General features: G+C 39.9%; 3 protein-coding genes across 4 annotated transcripts in view; 1 reads left to right on the forward strand and 2 right to left on the reverse strand.

The window, feature by feature from the left end:
* Window positions 1–3,067: 3,067 nt before the first annotated feature.
* LOC138007336 (RING finger protein 37-like) lies at window positions 3,068–8,523 on the reverse strand. Of its 2 annotated transcripts, XM_068854160.1 has the most exons (4): window positions 8,096–8,523; window positions 5,915–6,902; window positions 5,314–5,472; window positions 3,068–3,443 (listed from the first exon to the last, which is right to left on the reverse strand). In XM_068854160.1, the coding sequence occupies exons 1-4, from the start codon at window positions 8,471–8,473 to the stop codon at window positions 3,190–3,192; spliced, it is 1,779 nt and encodes a 592-aa protein (XP_068710261.1). In that variant the 5' UTR covers window positions 8,474–8,523; the 3' UTR covers window positions 3,068–3,189. The 2 variants fall into 2 exon arrangements, with proteins under 2 accessions (XP_068710261.1, XP_068710262.1); XM_068854161.1 differs by lacking the exon at window positions 3,068–3,443 and having other exon boundaries at window positions 5,332–5,720; window positions 8,096–8,521.
* On the forward strand, window positions 8,504–11,373 carry LOC138007337 (F-box only protein 22-like). Its single transcript, XM_068854163.1, has 2 exons — window positions 8,504–9,193; window positions 10,768–11,373. Exons 1-2 carry the CDS (start codon window positions 8,564–8,566, stop codon window positions 11,206–11,208), a joined length of 1,071 nt encoding a protein of 356 aa, XP_068710264.1. The 5' UTR covers window positions 8,504–8,563; the 3' UTR covers window positions 11,209–11,373.
* A 2,726-nt stretch (window positions 11,374–14,099) lies between these two features.
* Window positions 14,100–16,466, reverse strand: part of LOC138009067 (homeobox protein SIX4-like) — a 12,195-nt gene continuing 9,828 nt past the window's right edge. The window contains exon 6 of the mRNA XM_068856370.1: window positions 14,100–14,901. Within this exon, the coding sequence (XP_068712471.1) occupies window positions 14,833–14,901 (69 nt within the window). The 3' untranslated portion in view covers window positions 14,100–14,832. The remainder of the gene's footprint in view (window positions 14,902–16,466) is intronic.

Consider the following 16,466-nt stretch of genomic DNA (forward strand, 5'->3'; position numbering starts at 1 on the left):
GTTTTTTGTTGTAAAAACTCATTACTAATGTTACTAAATTTGCAAATGCAAACAACGAAGCCCTATTAGCAGGTTATCAGGATACGGGATCTTTTATTTATTTATTTTTTGAAAGGAGACTTAATTCAAATCCTACAGTTTTACTTGCTTCGTTAACTCCTTTCATCCAAAAATTACAGGATCAGCCTTAAATCATCCGAAAAACTTATTACAAGTCACAGTTCAACAACTTATCATCCTGGGCCAGTTGTTCAGAAACTGGGTTTTAAAACGAGTTTTATCCTCTACTCCCAAATGCTGTTCAAGGCTGATATTCAGAAAAACTTTACATTAGAAGAAGTCAATCTTGAAAAACAAAAATAAGCAAAGGAAACTGTGACCAAAAAGTTGAAAACATGAAACAAAAGTTTACGCTAATCCTGGATTAAGGTAATTGGCTTTCGAACAACCGGGCCCTGTAATCGACGTCTGGTTCTGTAATCCTGGTTTAGTTCCTTGCAAACTGTATAAATTTGCCGTGGCGAAGACAAGAAGACAACATCCGTGCTCTATTTCTCTCAATGCTCAAAAATTCCGTAATTGCGTGTTGTATAGTCCAGTCCAAAGTTCTAATTTTACAATTCCATAATCTTGATTTCAGTAACTTGGTACCAAACGTTCCACAATAACTTGAAATCTCGTTAAGAAAAATCCTTAAATCCAGTAGTCCAGTCCGGATTGAGATCGCCAAAACTCTCTCTATCATCGATTCAAAATTCAACAAAAGCTACAAGTAGTAAATAGTTATCAGAAACTACAACAGTTCGTCCTGATTCTACACTCGAGCTGAACAAAAAACCCAAAAAACCCTCGTCATCGTTTCTCGAGTGAACAGACAAAAAGCCGAAACTGTTCTGTGCCTGCCCCTTACGGCACTGAAAAAGTACCGTACGTTGTACAATAGTACTTGACCGTAGTCCTTGGCCAAGAAACTAATCTTAGCCAAAAGCCCGAGAAGCGATCAGGATACGGGATAATTAGGTAAAAAAATTGTGGGGATACGGGATTTTTAGTCTGGAGGTGGGGGGGGGGGGTACAATTGAGGAGATACGGGATATTTTTTAAAGTAAGAACGCATTGCGTGTGGTAGTGCAGTAACTGACAGTGTTTTTTTCCATAACTGTCAACTGAGCGGCGTTTTGGTTTTTCCAGGAGATTCAAGTCCTTGCACAATATGTAGCTCTAATAGTACACGACATTGTTTGGTTTCGTAAATCATTACGGTGCCATGGTAGACATCTTTGCTATATACCCTCTAAGAAGACATGTGGTTCAGTAAAATACTAAGCCCAGAACGATTGAAGAAAATAACAGGAAACCGAGAAACATTTGGCTTCAAAGCCGATATGTTGATCATTTACAACTTCTTTTTCACCACAAGCTTAAGCGTGTACTCTGAGCTTCTGACACCTTTTCAAGACCAATGTTATTAAAGTTTCCCCTTTCCAGCGGGGTTAGTATCTGGATGGGGGACGTTAAAATATGCGACTTTTGCTGTCAGGAACACACGCCCAAAAATTCTATTTTAACGCTCAAAAATGCGAACAAAGCAAGGTACAGATTTTGCTAGCCTGCTTTATGCAAAACAAATATTGACGAAAAAGTAAATAAATATTAAGATGTAGTTTTTAAGGAGAGCAGAAGGAACTTTTAGGAAGTGTCGATCGAGAATAAAACAATTTGCCATCAGCGAAAAACATTTCGGGAGACTTTTGTTACGTTCAATCAGAGTTCAATTTTTCTATCGTACTTTTGGTCATACAAGTAAAATCGCAAAATCGGAAGTGACATCGATTTTAGCGGCCGCCTGTGATCAAGTTATACCTTGCGTGTTTACTGACAACTCACGAAACAAAGGATACATCTGTGACAAAATGACGGCATAGCATCTGGTTTTTGTTAGTGCGTTTTTTTTTCTTTCAAGTGTTATAAAGTTCGACAAGATCTATGTGCGAATTTAATATAAAGATCACAATCGTTGATGCTAGTCCAAGTGTCAGCTGAAGTTAAGCTCCTCCGAATGAGGTTAGTACTTGGATGGGGGACGGCTGCGAAGTCCCCGTGACGGCGATAGTTAATTCGTTTTTTTTAAACTTGATTTCATTTTTTATCTTGTTTGGCCGTTCAAAGCTATTTTCTTATTTTCTTTCTACGTCCGAACGGCGAACAAACTGGTTCCCAAGAAATATTGGAGTACGTATTCGTTCTATGCAAAATGCTTCTAATGAAGTATTCGTTGTATGCAAAATAATAATGTTCACAGTGGAACACACAAGTACGAAGCAAGATCTAGAAATAACGTAGAAAATTCTCCTTACCTTTAAAGCTTGCCTTTCTCAAAGAAAAAGCATCTATCCACTTAATCGAATAGTTTAATACTGAAACAATCATGGCGGGCGGAAAGATTCTATTATAAATCTTTCCTTTCACTAATCTGACGGAAGTGTGTTACGGTGGCCGAGTGGTCTAACGCGCTTGCAGAGAAAAGTCGTGATGGCTTGGGAAGTACAGGAGTTCTCCTCGGGGCAGGGAAGTTTGGAAATACCGTAGGGAATATAAATCAGTCCACCCGCTCGGAGATTAAATCAATATCCGTGGGGTATGCACATTTGTGACTACCAACAAAAAAAAGATTCCAGCCCGGTTTTAAGACGTGGATGCCTTCGGCATTCCACGTAATAATAATAATAATGATGATGATGATAATAATAATAATGGATTTAACTCAAATCAAATCAAATCTTCAAAAGATCTGGAAAGAAGCAGACTAACAACAATTTTTATAAAAGTGACGACACATTTGAAATACAAGACATGTTTCGGTCGTGCAATGACCATCGTCAGTTCAAATGTAACTTCAAATTAATTCTACTTTCAACTGAAGATGGTTGTTACATGACCGAAACATGTCTTGTATTTCAAATGTGTCGTCACTTTTATAAAAATCAAATATTGTTTTTTGTGGAGAGCAGAAAACCCGAGTACCCAGAGAAAAACCTCTCGGAGCAGAAAAGAGAACCAAACCAGATAATATTATAACTTTATATTTTTCCTTCTGAAAGGATTCTTTGTCACCTTCTGTCATGCAATCACCATTTCCGTTGCATTAGTTTCAGTTTAACACCAACGCTCTTTACTTGTATGCCCTGATCACCTATCATGCACTCGAACAATGTCACTTTGCTTAAAAATGCATTTACAAACATTACATAAATTGTCTTTCTGTTGGGTTACACTCAACAGGCATGGTCGGCACACAATATGTTGACAGGGAAGAAGAAAAATGGATTTCTCCGCGAGATTTTGTTTACATGACACACACAGCACAGTTGCTTTCCTCTTGATGCAGTCTGTAAGTGTTTCTGTTGGCTGTCCTTGCCTCCTCTTACCTCTCTCTTTCAAATCTGATGAAGAGGATAACATAACATACAGTCTGTAAACATTTATAATATACATTATTTATTATATACAGTAGATACTGATGAAATACCAGGATTTCTCCATTTACTAAAAAATCACATCTTCACCGCGCGCAGTGAACATATCATTTTTATCTTTCACATGTGAGGATATAGGTGTCGTCATGGTAACGAACACAATTAGCCAATAAAAAGCGAGCCTCGTCTTCACTGTAAGATACTTTTGTGCTTCAGTATAATGCCTCTCTACTACATTAACATTTTTATTGCAAAATTTTACATTATCATGATTTGCTTTTCATAACTTTCATATCTTGTTTCATGTTACACAACATGCATGTTTTAGCGGTTGGTGACCACTTTTTCATCATTTTGAAAATGAAAAAAACAAGTTGTTTTAAATCTGGACATTTCATCAATGTCTATATATGTGAGAGATACTTTCAGCACTCGAAGATAAAATTCGTATCCCCGCGCGGCCATGTAATATCCTCTATATCTCGTTTCTTTTGACCCACTAAGATCCTCCGTAAACTGAATTCCACATCTCGTGTAGCCAGCCAGCTAGCATACAGGTGTAAGACAAACCCATACCTTAAAGTGCTACTGTGATCAAATTTTTATCCCTTGAGTTTTTTGGTTTATCACATAGAGTACCATGAAACATTAAAAACGCTGTTTACCGTTTGGAAATATCTGCATTGGTTCCAGAGATATTTAAGTTTGAAAAATGTGTTAAATATGCAAATGAGAAGGCTGATGACGTCATTCACCCAACCCAGTAGAACATCAAGAATATAAATAGAGCTATCTCGGTCAATTTGCAACAGAGACCATTGAAACTTGGTGAGCTGATAGTTCTGAAGGCAACACACCTACGACTGTAAAGAAATTGGTTCCCATGGCAACTCACTCTTTTCCAGTCCCCTCCAACCTGATTTCAATATTTTGGTGATCTCAGGCTAGAAATACATTTACCAAGGCCACAAACTCGACCTAACATCTTTATATGCTGGCAGGATCATGCAGATGAGGGACCATTTGCAAATATCAAAACAGAACGCCAAAGGTGGTCTGCAAAGCTTTTAATATCAGGGAGGTCTGGAACCTAGTATGTTGCCATGGTAACAAAAATGGTATGCTCATATTGTGGAACACATTTACTAGAATCTTAGTGCAAAGAACCAAGTATTTCTGATACAAATTGGCTGAGATATCTTTCTCCATCATACTTGATCAAAATTTGGTAGGGTTTATGACGTCATCACTTGGCTAATTTGCATATTAAAAAAACTTGAATATCTCCAGAACAAAAAGAGATATTTGAAAATGGTAAACAGCATTCTTCTTCTCGTACAGACTACGTGTTTATGTGCCAAAATGGCTTCCATAGGGAAGATTCAAATTTCGTCACAGTAGCACTTTAATAATGGGAAAATCAATTACTGAATGAATGACAACACGTCACATCACATTTTAGTTATGAAAGTTTCAGTAAATTTTTAACCTAAACCTTAACTTCGCTTGGTGCAATGGACTAGACGTACTCCAGATAAAATTCAATGGGACACTCCTGTGCATGACCTTCAGCTGACCACCTCGTACCTTTGCCCCTGCCCTTTCCCCTTCAATTGAATCGGGGGGGGGGGGGGGGGGGGGGGGGGGTGTGATTAATAGCCCAATTTCCTGCACAACATACACTGTAATTTGTTTTAGGTAACTGCACAAAAATTGTGTGCGTGTCTCATTAAGTTTATCCAAGATGGTATCTGTGGTCACAGTGGTCTAGGGATATGAGGTCATAACCCTTCTGTGATTGACAAAACAAAATCTTAAAAATTTAAGGATAACTTACCAGGGTCTGACTTAGTGATGGAGGCTTGTGTAAGGATTGGCTTTTTGTCAATGCTGTTTCCTTTTCTTGTAAAAATCTGTAAACCTTGCAATGTGTGATGCAATGCTGACTCAAGACTTTTGGACACCGCTTCCTCATGATCAAGTTCTTGGACTGGCTCTAACACAAGAAAGACAACACCAAAAAGGAGTGATGCCATGAGTTCTTGGCATGAAATATACATGTACTTTTGCAGCCTACAGGGTTTTTAAATTCCAGAGAAGGAACAAAGGATGTGTAGTATTGTTGTAGTGCTGGCTTCACATGCAGATGCTCTGCTCCGACCTTACTTATCGTTGAGTGTGACTTCCACAGCACAACGTTTTTGGTATTCGCTGAAGGTCGACCACAGATCTTGCAGTGGAGAGCTGTGATGGAAAAGAACAAGGTCAAAAATGAGGAAAATGCAATATTTTTTATCAACATTGGAGGAGAGTAAAATGTAGCCGACCACAGCAAGGTAGGTGGTGATGTCTATTTTTCACAATCCCATTTGCTTGCCACTTCATGCACATGTATCTAAAGAATGCTTTCATAACAGAAACAAAAAAAGTCATCAAACCTGCAAGCTCAACTGATGAACATAACGTAGAAGTAAGATCCCCCTTTTCACATTTTGTATTGGGAAATTCTAGTGCACTGGTTGACTTTTTTCCCATGTGATTGACACTCTTGCTGGGCTCCATTAAAGATACTTTTTTGTCCATTTTCAGTGATAAAGTATTGCTCTTGTCAGATAGGTTGGCATCTCTTCCAACAGATCTCCCATATGTAGACAGGTTCACAGCTGATGTTAGTAGGAACTTATCAATCCTAACTTTAAGTGCACTGTTTGGTACTGGTTTGCTTGTGTCAGAGAATACTTTTCCAGTAAATGGATCAGATGCTATTCGCCCCCACAACCGCTCTGCTGTGATGTGCTTTTCAAGTGTAACCCTGTCAATATTGTGACCAGATGGTAATAACAAAGGTACTGTCATAAGCTCATATGTGATTGGATCCAGAAAATCTTCTGGAATATCCTCCATGTTGCGATTCAATTCAGAATGCAAATTAAGATTATTGGAACCTTCAACAGTTACTAATTCATGTTTTAATCCAGCAGAGCGAGTTGTTATGTTCTGCCTATTTTGAATTTTGTCCTGAATACCTAAAGCATATCCCACAATTTCAGGTTTGCTAAAAACTGATGGCTGCCCCCAGATTTCAACTTTTCCAATAGCGGGCACAGATGACCCACTTAGTCGAGCAATCTTCAAGACCAAATGAGTTACATTTTGCAGAGAATACAGTCTCTGAAATTCTTTCACATGAATGTCTCCTGTCTGTGCCATGTGATGCCTTTGAATAGGAGGCCTCTGTTGAAACATCTTGTTTTGAAGATGAACCGTTTTGCCGTCCTTGTCATTTAACCAAGCCACCTGACTAAACATCGAGGAGTGCTCACATTTTGCTGAGGAAGGTGTGATGTCGAGTTCATAGTTGTGACAGGAAATTAATGCATTTTTTGGTTGATTGCTTGAGGTGGTACCTTCCTTGCCAAACCCTGACTTGTAGAACAGTTCAGAACAAAATCAGAGGTTAAATAATGAAAATATAAAACTATTTAATTATATAGTCACAAGAACAATAAATAGAAAATAGTGGTCAAAGACTGTCACTTGCAGGGTTGTGTTAGGGCTCTTGGGAGTTGTCACATAATATGACCCAAGACTTATTTTAGGATATTTTATGTTCTCAGTGAGGTCCAAGACTAATTCACACACAGGTTGTTGTGAACATTGTCATCGTCATCATCATTTTCATTACCACCAACACAACACTCCCTTAAGTTAACCCTTTGATGTCCAAACCGGCCTAAACCGGCCAGACTTAGTATTTCACTCTGTCTAACGCCAGACGATTTTACTCATCAGTGGGGAACCCCTGGGAGTCAATGGGTTAATAATCACTCACTCAAACTTACCGGTATTATTTTACTCTGTCTAACGCAAGATGATTTTACTTGTCAGTGGGAAACCCCTGGGAGTTAATGGGTAAACAAATATAGCTGATGGTCACCTACTATTCCTTCCCAGTTCATGTAAAAAAGAAGCCCCAGTTTGGACCCCATCATGGTCTCATTTTGACCCCCACTCTTCTCTTATGTACTATTCACAGAAGTACATGTATGGCTGTATTGGTTTGTCAAAAGGGAAGAAAAGAGGCCCATAAAGGGTTGTTCTGGAAAAACCTGGGTTGGGTGTCAGTGATATTAGGCTGATTTAGCAACAGGACGGGAACGTCAGAGGACGACGGGAGAGCAAGCGAATAGTCTGGATTCTGTTCTAATTTGACCATATTTGGGTATTTACACTGCGCGCGCCGTCATCAAGTGAGGTTCCTGTTGTCTTGCTAAATCAGCGTATTACCATTGAAGGGGACCAACAGGTACATGTATAAATCACCCTGGGAACGATCTTGAGGTTATTGTTTTAACAATACAGAAAGAATCTTAAACATTCATTTAAGCTAACCTTAGGCCAAATTAGGCCTAAACAAAAGTTTTTAGGCCTAATGTTAGCATTTGTAAAATAATGGTTAGGGTTGTTTCTGTATCAGTAAAACAATGACCTGCGACTTGTGTTTTGTACCTCCCTAAAGGGGACCTAGTGTCCTATTGTATTTATCACCTGCCTAGTCTAAATCATAACACAAATCATAATAAATAAATGAAACAGGATCCTAACCATCGTCTACGTACCTCCTTTGAGTCCAAAGGAATTAATTTTTGTTCAAATCTCTTCTCCCTCTTTTTGGAGAAGTCTGTCGCTTTCTGATCAAATTTATCTCCTTTGTTAAAAACGCTACCTTTTGTAGCTACACCAGCTACCAAGATAGCTATTCCTGATGAAATCTGACAGCCTACTTTGGGTTTGATGATCACGGATTCCACATGAGCAGGAAATGGAAGCTGGAACAGCAACAGAGCCGGAGGCTTGATAAAATGGGCTGCAAGAAATCCTCGAGAACGTTCCTTGAAATCAAGACTGACAAGGTTACTGATGGGATATCCATCGGAGCAAACAACGTCGCAGTCTACTTTAGTATCGAAGAAAGGATGTAGAAAATTCACAAGCATTTTTGCTCCTTAGGTTTTTTAAAAATTCTTGGCAATTTATTAAGTGACCAAGCCTGCTTTTTTCCGCTGCGCAACCACGCTTATTCCAAGATGGCGGCAAAAGAGAGCATTTGGGATATTGCAGAAATTGTAGAAATTATTCTTCGTTTCCTTCCAGGAAGATACATTGCAACGGCCGCACAAGTCAGTCGACTGTGGCGAGACACAGTAGAAAGAATCCGTCGATCAAGGAGAGAGTGTGTTGTGTATCTAACGCCAAATCATTTGAACTTCACGGAACTTTCCAGTGATGTTCTAGACTTCTTAACTCGGCAGTGTATTGAACCCAGAGCTTTACTCCTCTTCTCAGGAGCTTTTCCCTCATCAAGTCCCTCACGTATTAAAAGCTTTTTGCAGTCAATACAGAACTGTCTTCCATCGAACTGTCCTTTTATTGGCTGCACGGGTCTTGGAGTCATCGGATCTGGAAGATCTTTATCAAGTCATCCATCTGAGAATTCGCAAGGCTTATCGCTCATGATGTTTCCACGCTGCGAACGACTGGAGGTGCGCGACTTCTATGTGCCTCTTCGCAACAAATATAAGAAGATCAGCGGTGTGAAATCATTTCTTCCTGACATGACACTTCCTGTGAAGTTGGTTATAGTTCTTGCGCATCCATTATCACTTGGAAAGCTTACACATTTAACCTTGGCTTTGAGGTCAAAGTATGGCGATGATGTAAGATTTTAAGACATTCTGCTGTTGACGCCGTCCTCATTTTTTGGTTTGCACTTGACAAGGCGGCCATGTTGGATGGCAATACAAGACAATTTCTTTTCGCATGATTTGCATAATAATAAAGTTTAGTTCCCAGCGGAGAGACAGGTTATTGTTTTTGCCATCCAACATGGCCACTGAGATGTCAGATGCAGACCATCAATATTATTATGAAAAACTACCAGCCAATCACAGTTGACCCTTATAAAGGGGTGGGGCAGAGAGTGAACTGTTGTAAATGCCAGAGTAATGGATGTTGATGGTTTTTTGTATTTGTTCGTTTTTTCTTTTTCTTTTTTTTTTTTTTGAGGGTGGAGGGGGGGGGGGGGGGGGGTTGCAGTCAAAATGCAGTAAACTACACTACATAAGCTTTTTTTCAGCAAAATCATTTTAATTGTAAACTTCTCCACCCCAAGTAACACACTTTGATGCTGCAAATTGGCTGCAAGTTGCCTATCTCCATCCTGGGGCTTTATAGTATTTATGTTAGTTGCAGTGATGACAAAATTTGTGAAACACTTGGTAAAATCTATAAGTTTCACTCTTAGGAGGGGACGGGTGAAAGGAGACATACCACGGGTAGTTTTTGAGTGCTGACCCTTCCACTCCTGAATCACACCCCACCTCACCCTTCCTGACGAGTAAAATTGTCTGCCATCTCAGTGTGAGACAGAGTAAGATCTGCAAGTTTTTCTCCTAAGGGGGGGAAGGTCAAACAGGGTACAGTTTTTGAGTGGACGTAGACGTTAGTAACCATCATAAGCTAATATTCTGTGCAGAAAACTATATTGAGGATATTACATGTGGGTGCATCTCTAGCTTTCTGCATGGCTCACTTAATCTTGGTTTATATTAGCTCATATATGGTAACAACCTTATATGGAAACTGGTCGCGTTGGGCATTTTGTAAAAAATGGGAAAACATCCTGTCATTCTGTAAGTAAAACAGTTCTGAATTTATTGAAAATTTAATAAAACAGTTATTCCATTCTGACACAGTTATTGGACAGAGACTGGTTTTAGCCAACTCATATCCAACACGCGCTCATGGAAAAACTGTGCCCTCGTTCTTGAGTACTCGAGACCTCGGGCACAGTTTTTTCCTATATGGACCTCTTTGACCTCCTGGTCGGTGAATAACACATTTATCTTGTAATGAAAAAAATGTTTCATGAAGGAGTGTCGCAAGTTAGTGAGTTTTTTTAGACTCTTGGGGAAAACCCATCATCATCCAATGCTACTTGGTGGCTGGAATTTCTTCTTTACATGTATTTGCTTCCACAATTTTCATTAAATAAGTAAACATAGACAGCAGGGGTTGGTCTATGAATTTTTTCAAAGATGGGGCTACAAGTATAAGATGAGAAAACAAGCATTCTGCTGTTGAGGAAATATAAGGGTCTCGACAGTAGACGCTTTTTAAGTACATTTTCTTCATTTTGATTTAACAGGGATTTTAATTAATGCACTTTTACGTGGGTTCTCCTTTGTGCTCATGCCTCATATTGATTAATTCATCTATTTTCCCCTTTCAGGTGTTGATTGTAGGTGGCTATAGTGATAGCTATTTGTTCTACAACTCAGAAGTCACATCCCGTGAGATCATTGGTTTGGTATTTGCGGGCAATTTACAGGCCTCCTCCACTGTCATTACAGGTGGTACAAAACTGGAATCCTTAAAGAACCTCCATGATTCAATCCAGAGTCTTGTAAATTGTGATGTTCAAAAAGATGAAACTTTTAGCTTGATGTTTTCATGTTTTTCAAGAGGTAGTATGACTTATGGTTATGAACATGCTGAGTACATTGCATTAAGAGAAGTATTTCCGCATACTGCTCTTGCAGGGTTTTACGGCACTGCTGCATTTGGTTGTGACAGAGAAAAACTGAAATTGAGGGGTCTTAAACCTGGAGGACGAGATTTCTTGCACATTGATGCTTCAGTGTTGTGTTTGGGGTCATTGGTGCAATCGTAACTTTAAAAAAAAAGTTTAAAAACTATTTTTTTCTTAGGTTCCTTGCACTGTTATCAGCTTCATCAATTTGGAGAATCTTTAGAGGGATTGCCTGATTCGCATCCCTTTATATGGGGGTCTGGGAGCAGCCCCCTTGAATCTTGAAATAGAGCCTGGAAAACGCGATTTTTTACATTCTTCTCGTCACATTTCTTCGTTTGAAAAAACCGACTGACTTTTTATTTTGGATTCTCACTAGATGGAACTTGTAACACTTTATGTCGTCTTCGTCTTGATGATCGTTGTCCTAAAAAGCGTGAAGGGCCATTTTAAGAAGAAGACAGTGTTGTTGGCCAACTTAAGGGTTTCACCAGCAACAGAAAAAGTCTTCTGGCGGATCGAAGTTTCCACAAATTTGTTGAAGATTCACGGCGAATGTGTGGAGAATTTGAAAAGTCAGGCCAGTAAATGTTTACTGGCGCGTCTTAGACAAGACAGCATAAGAGGCCGACCGAAGCGGCGAAGGCAACACGAAGGCTCCGTTTTCAATGGCCAATTGAGCTCTTTTAGGATCTTTTGCGGGGTATCTAAATCCTTCACAATTTTTGGTGAGGCACAAAGAGGAAATTTATGTTAACTTTTTTAAGTTTTGTCTTTCATAAGTCACTATTTTTCAAGAAATCCGGATCTCAGATGTATTAATATTCTTAAACTAAACTTCTGTCGCCGCTGAAGGGCATGTGAGTGTGTGTAAGTTCTTTCCGATCCTTTTCGTGAATCTAACAAGTGAAGGGACTATCTGCCTAGGAATATTGCAACAACCGCTGCCCGATGGTACCACCAACGCCTTTGTTTGAAAGCTTGGCACAGAACTGAATTCCGAGGCTTTTTACCTCAAACATACTGTATTGACATCTCAGTAAAGCGAAAGGAGGCAAATCAGTGATCATGACTGAGTATAAAAGGACTTCGCACGTTCCTAAGTTGCCGCTTAACTGCGATGATCCTCAACTCTCGTGTACTTCGTTATTTCCGCATATCAAGTATAGAAAATTTCCTATACTGATTTTGTTCATTCATTTGTTCCCATCGTACGGGATAGATATCGAACTCACACGTGACCAGTTCCCAGTTGGTTTGATAGCCCAGGTTGCTACAGCAATGCAGTGGAATCGCGTTGGCGTGGGTTCGAGCCCCGTTCAAGCCTGGATCTTTCCTAGGCCTTTCTTCACAAGTGCTTAACCCTTCCTTACCGGGAGAGTACGACTTACAGATTTCACTCTGTCCAACGCTAGACGATTTTACTTGTTTTTTTAATGGTATGCCGGGCTGGCGTAGGGGTGAGAGCACTCGCTTCCCACCAATGTGTCCCGGGTTGAATTTCCAGACTCCGCGTTATATGTTGGTTGAGTTTATTGGTTCTCTACTCTGCTCCGAGAGGTTTTTCTCTGGGTACTCCGGTTTTCCCCTCTTCTCAAAACCCAACATTTGTTTTGCGTTAATTTGTTGATTTCAGTTTATAGTGTCCCCAATTAGTGCTCCAGCACTACAAGACACTTGAATGAAGTTCCTTTTTTCCCCTTTTGTTAATAGACCTTTTTACCGATACGGCGGCCATTTTGATTTCTGTTGTTTCGAAAGACATTATGGGATGCCCAGGGGGCAAATTAATATGTATTTGCCCCCTGGGCATCCCATAATGGCTATTTGAAAAAATAGAAATCAAAATGGCCGCCGTATTGGTAAACGGGTCTATTGGGGCAGTGTAGGTGTGAATGGGCTAGGTTGCTGAAGCGATGATCTTCAGCTCTTGTGTATTTCAATTTCTGCAGTTCTAATATATGAACATGTCATATATTCTATATTGTTAAATAACGTGAGTGTCAAAACGTTAGGTTTTGAATTGCGAATTGGCAGTCACCGTTAATTATTCTTCAAACCAGAATAGCATAACACTGCGTCATATCTGAAAACAAAAGAAATTCTACCAAACATTCTGGTCGTGGGAGTGAAATGAGGCCAAATTGCAAATTTACTGTGATCACAACTTGCCAAAAGCCCACAATTTGTTTTCATTTAACTTTTCATTCCTGATAAAAGTGTAAATACAAGCAGCACGCATTTTCCACTTGTGTCTGTCTGGCGTGGAAAACAACGATAAGTGTTCAAAGCGGGAGTACCTAACAAGACCATTACGGAGGAGTGATCAGTTCGAACAAATTCTGATGTGTATAAGTTACAGGCCGTGGACTCAAGAACTGGTTAAAAAAAACACTGCTGTGAGAAATAAAGGAAGTGCCTGACGCAAGGAAGATTTTAATTTAAACGATTGATTTGTGCAGAACTGTTTTAACCCATTTAAAAAGTTAAAGGAGTACAAAAGAAGTTTGTGAATCAGGCGAACCAATCCTATTGTTGTCATAGTTTGTTTGAAAATTGTAATACGCTAGCATTGAAATATTATTAATTTGTCATGTAGTCACTTCGATGAAGATCTGATCTGCATCGAAAGTGACTACATCGTGAGACAAATGATACGTCGTGGGGTAATAGTCAACCACAATCTTGTCACAAATTATTTCACCCAGCTAAGAAAATAACGCCAAAAAGGGCTGTTTTTCAATCCGATTTGTTTTAATTAAATCGCAATGGCGACAAAGATAATTTTTCACTACAACTATCATACTCCTCCTTAGGGACCTTTAGATCGATCGGAGGATGAGAGTGACTGCGAGTTCGAGTTTTCCGTTCTGAGCACGCGCACTTCGAAAAATGTTGGCCTCCAAACCTTATGCGCATGCTCATTACGGAAAATTTGCCGACCTCGTCCTCCAATCTAAAGGTCCTAGTCCTATTATTATTCGTACCACGAGTACGAGTCCGAGTACTAGACGAGTCTTCCGTTCTGAGCACGCACACTTCGAAAAATGTCGGCCTCTAAACCTTATGCGCATGCTCAGTACGGAAAACTTGTACTCGTAAACGTCCTCGTCCTCCGATCTAAAGGTCCTTGTTGATGAGAGCCCTGAAGTCACAGTAACTTTGACGGTTTTATCGAAAATGAACAAACATTGTTGACAGTGCCGCACAAGGCTTCTTCTGCGTTACCTACAAGCGCCCATACTTTAAACGGGAGACGGAGAAAATAGGGGCGCCAGATCTTTGCGCACAAGCCGCGGAGACTAGAGAAGACAAAGAAAAAAGACGAATGGACCTACAATTTGCCGAATCAGGAGGCAGCCCTTTGTCATCAGTGTTTTTCTTTACCTTGGAAAAGAAATCAGCGTTGCTCAAATGCCAAATATAAACAACAACATACAGCAATAACGAAATGCGGTCCTTGCTATAAAAATGGAACCAATTCTTGGCTCGATTAATATATGAGAAAGATGATCCGCCTGGGAATGTCAAGTAACATGCACTGACAAAATTATAACTACAATCATCGTATTTTGGAACGTTTATGAAAAGGATGGATCTTAACGAGAAAAACGTGGATCGTAAATTGATTCCTCCGAACTCAACAAAAGGTAAATTGAACAAAATTGAGGCGAAAAGTTTCTTGGACAGAGTTCACCTTTGGCGCACGTCTTGAACGTCACTTCAGTTTGTTCTTCAAACCTTCTTGTCATGAATGCTGTCGGATCAAAAAGGCCTCAGGTTCGTGGGGAATTCAGTCATCAATTTCATCGGCTTGAAGTTGTTTGAATTCGTCTAAAACAGGAGAAGAAACCGTGATAAGTTCGGGCAAAACCATTTCATTCCGAAAGTTTCAGAAGGTGGTTTCCGTATCTCTTAAGCTCCATGAAAACGGACGCAACAACTCTCAACATTGTTGGGAGTTGTTGGCCACTAACGTTGCGTCTGTTTGTACGGGGCTAAAAGTTTGACCAGTTTCAAACGTCACGCAACAACATGCAACAGGCTGTACAAACGGACGCAACATGTAACACCCAGCAATGTTGTTTAATGTTGGCCAATAATGTTGCGTCCGTTTGTACGGGGCTAAAAGTTTGACCAGTTTCAAACGTCACACAACAACATGCAACAGGCTGTGCAAACGGACGCAACATGTAACACCCAGCAATGTTGTTTGATGTTGGCCAATAATGTTGGGTCCGTTTGTACGGGGCTAAAAGTTTGACCAGTTTCAAACGTCACGCAACAACATGCAACAGGCTGTGCAAACGGACGCAACATGTAACACCCAGCAATGTTGTTTAATGTTGGCCAATAATGTTGCGTCCGTTTGTATGGGGCTAAAAGTTTGACCAGTTTCAAACGTCACGCAACAACATGCAACAGGCTGTGCAAACGGACGCAACATGTAACACCCAGCAATGTTGTTTGATGTTGGCCAATAATGTTGGGTCCGTTTGTACGGGGCTAAAAGTTTGACCAGTTTCAAACGTCACGCAACAACATGCAACAGGCTGTGCAAACGGACGCAACATGTAACACCCAGCAATGTTGTTTAATGTTGGCCAATAATGTTGCGTCCGTTTGTACGGGGCTAAAAGTTTGACCAGTTTCAAACGTAACGCAACAACATGCAACAGGCTGTGCAAACGGACGCAACACGTGACACCCAACAATGATGGAACTTCGTTGGCCAACAATGTTTCGCCGTTTGCAAAGAGATTTTTTTTGCAAAAGGTTTTACCATGAATAGGCATCGAATGTTTTTAACTTGGGACGTCTGCGCGCAAGTTTAGATTGAATTTGTCAAAAGAGCATACAACGTTTTGAAATAGCATATTGTTCTCACTCGTCCTTTTCATATCATCATCGTTATCATCCTCATTGGCGTCATTCGATTGTACAAAATACAAACAAACGGTCCTCGCAGAATCGCTATTATAATTACGCACTGAAGCATCATGAAAACTCTGCTTTCCTTAAAAAAAGCTACACGAAACTTCACGTCCACATTTTCAGACTTGGACTTATTGGAAAGTTTGGTTAAAAACATGCAGTTTCAACACCAGTTGTCTTTCTTTCCTTCTTTCTTCTACAACATTCTTTCCTCTCCTTCATTTACCGCGAAATGAAACCAAGTCTACTTCTGCCTGAAGTCCGTTGCTTGCTTGAATTGTTCATTAAGTGAATGTTTTATTTTTCTCTCGAAAAGCGTGTTTAATTCAGGAACTTGTAATTTCTTCAGTCTCCGTTACATATGTACTCTGGTCGAGTATTTTTTTCACGGTGTCCCGTCCACAGAAAAATTATTTCCACGCAAATCAATTTTCAGCTTCTCGATCTCACTTCCTAGAATTTTG

Source organism: Montipora foliosa, chromosome 6 (assembly GCF_036669935.1).
Source record: "Montipora foliosa isolate CH-2021 chromosome 6, ASM3666993v2, whole genome shotgun sequence".
NCBI classification, from domain to species: domain Eukaryota; kingdom Metazoa; phylum Cnidaria; class Anthozoa; order Scleractinia; family Acroporidae; genus Montipora; species Montipora foliosa.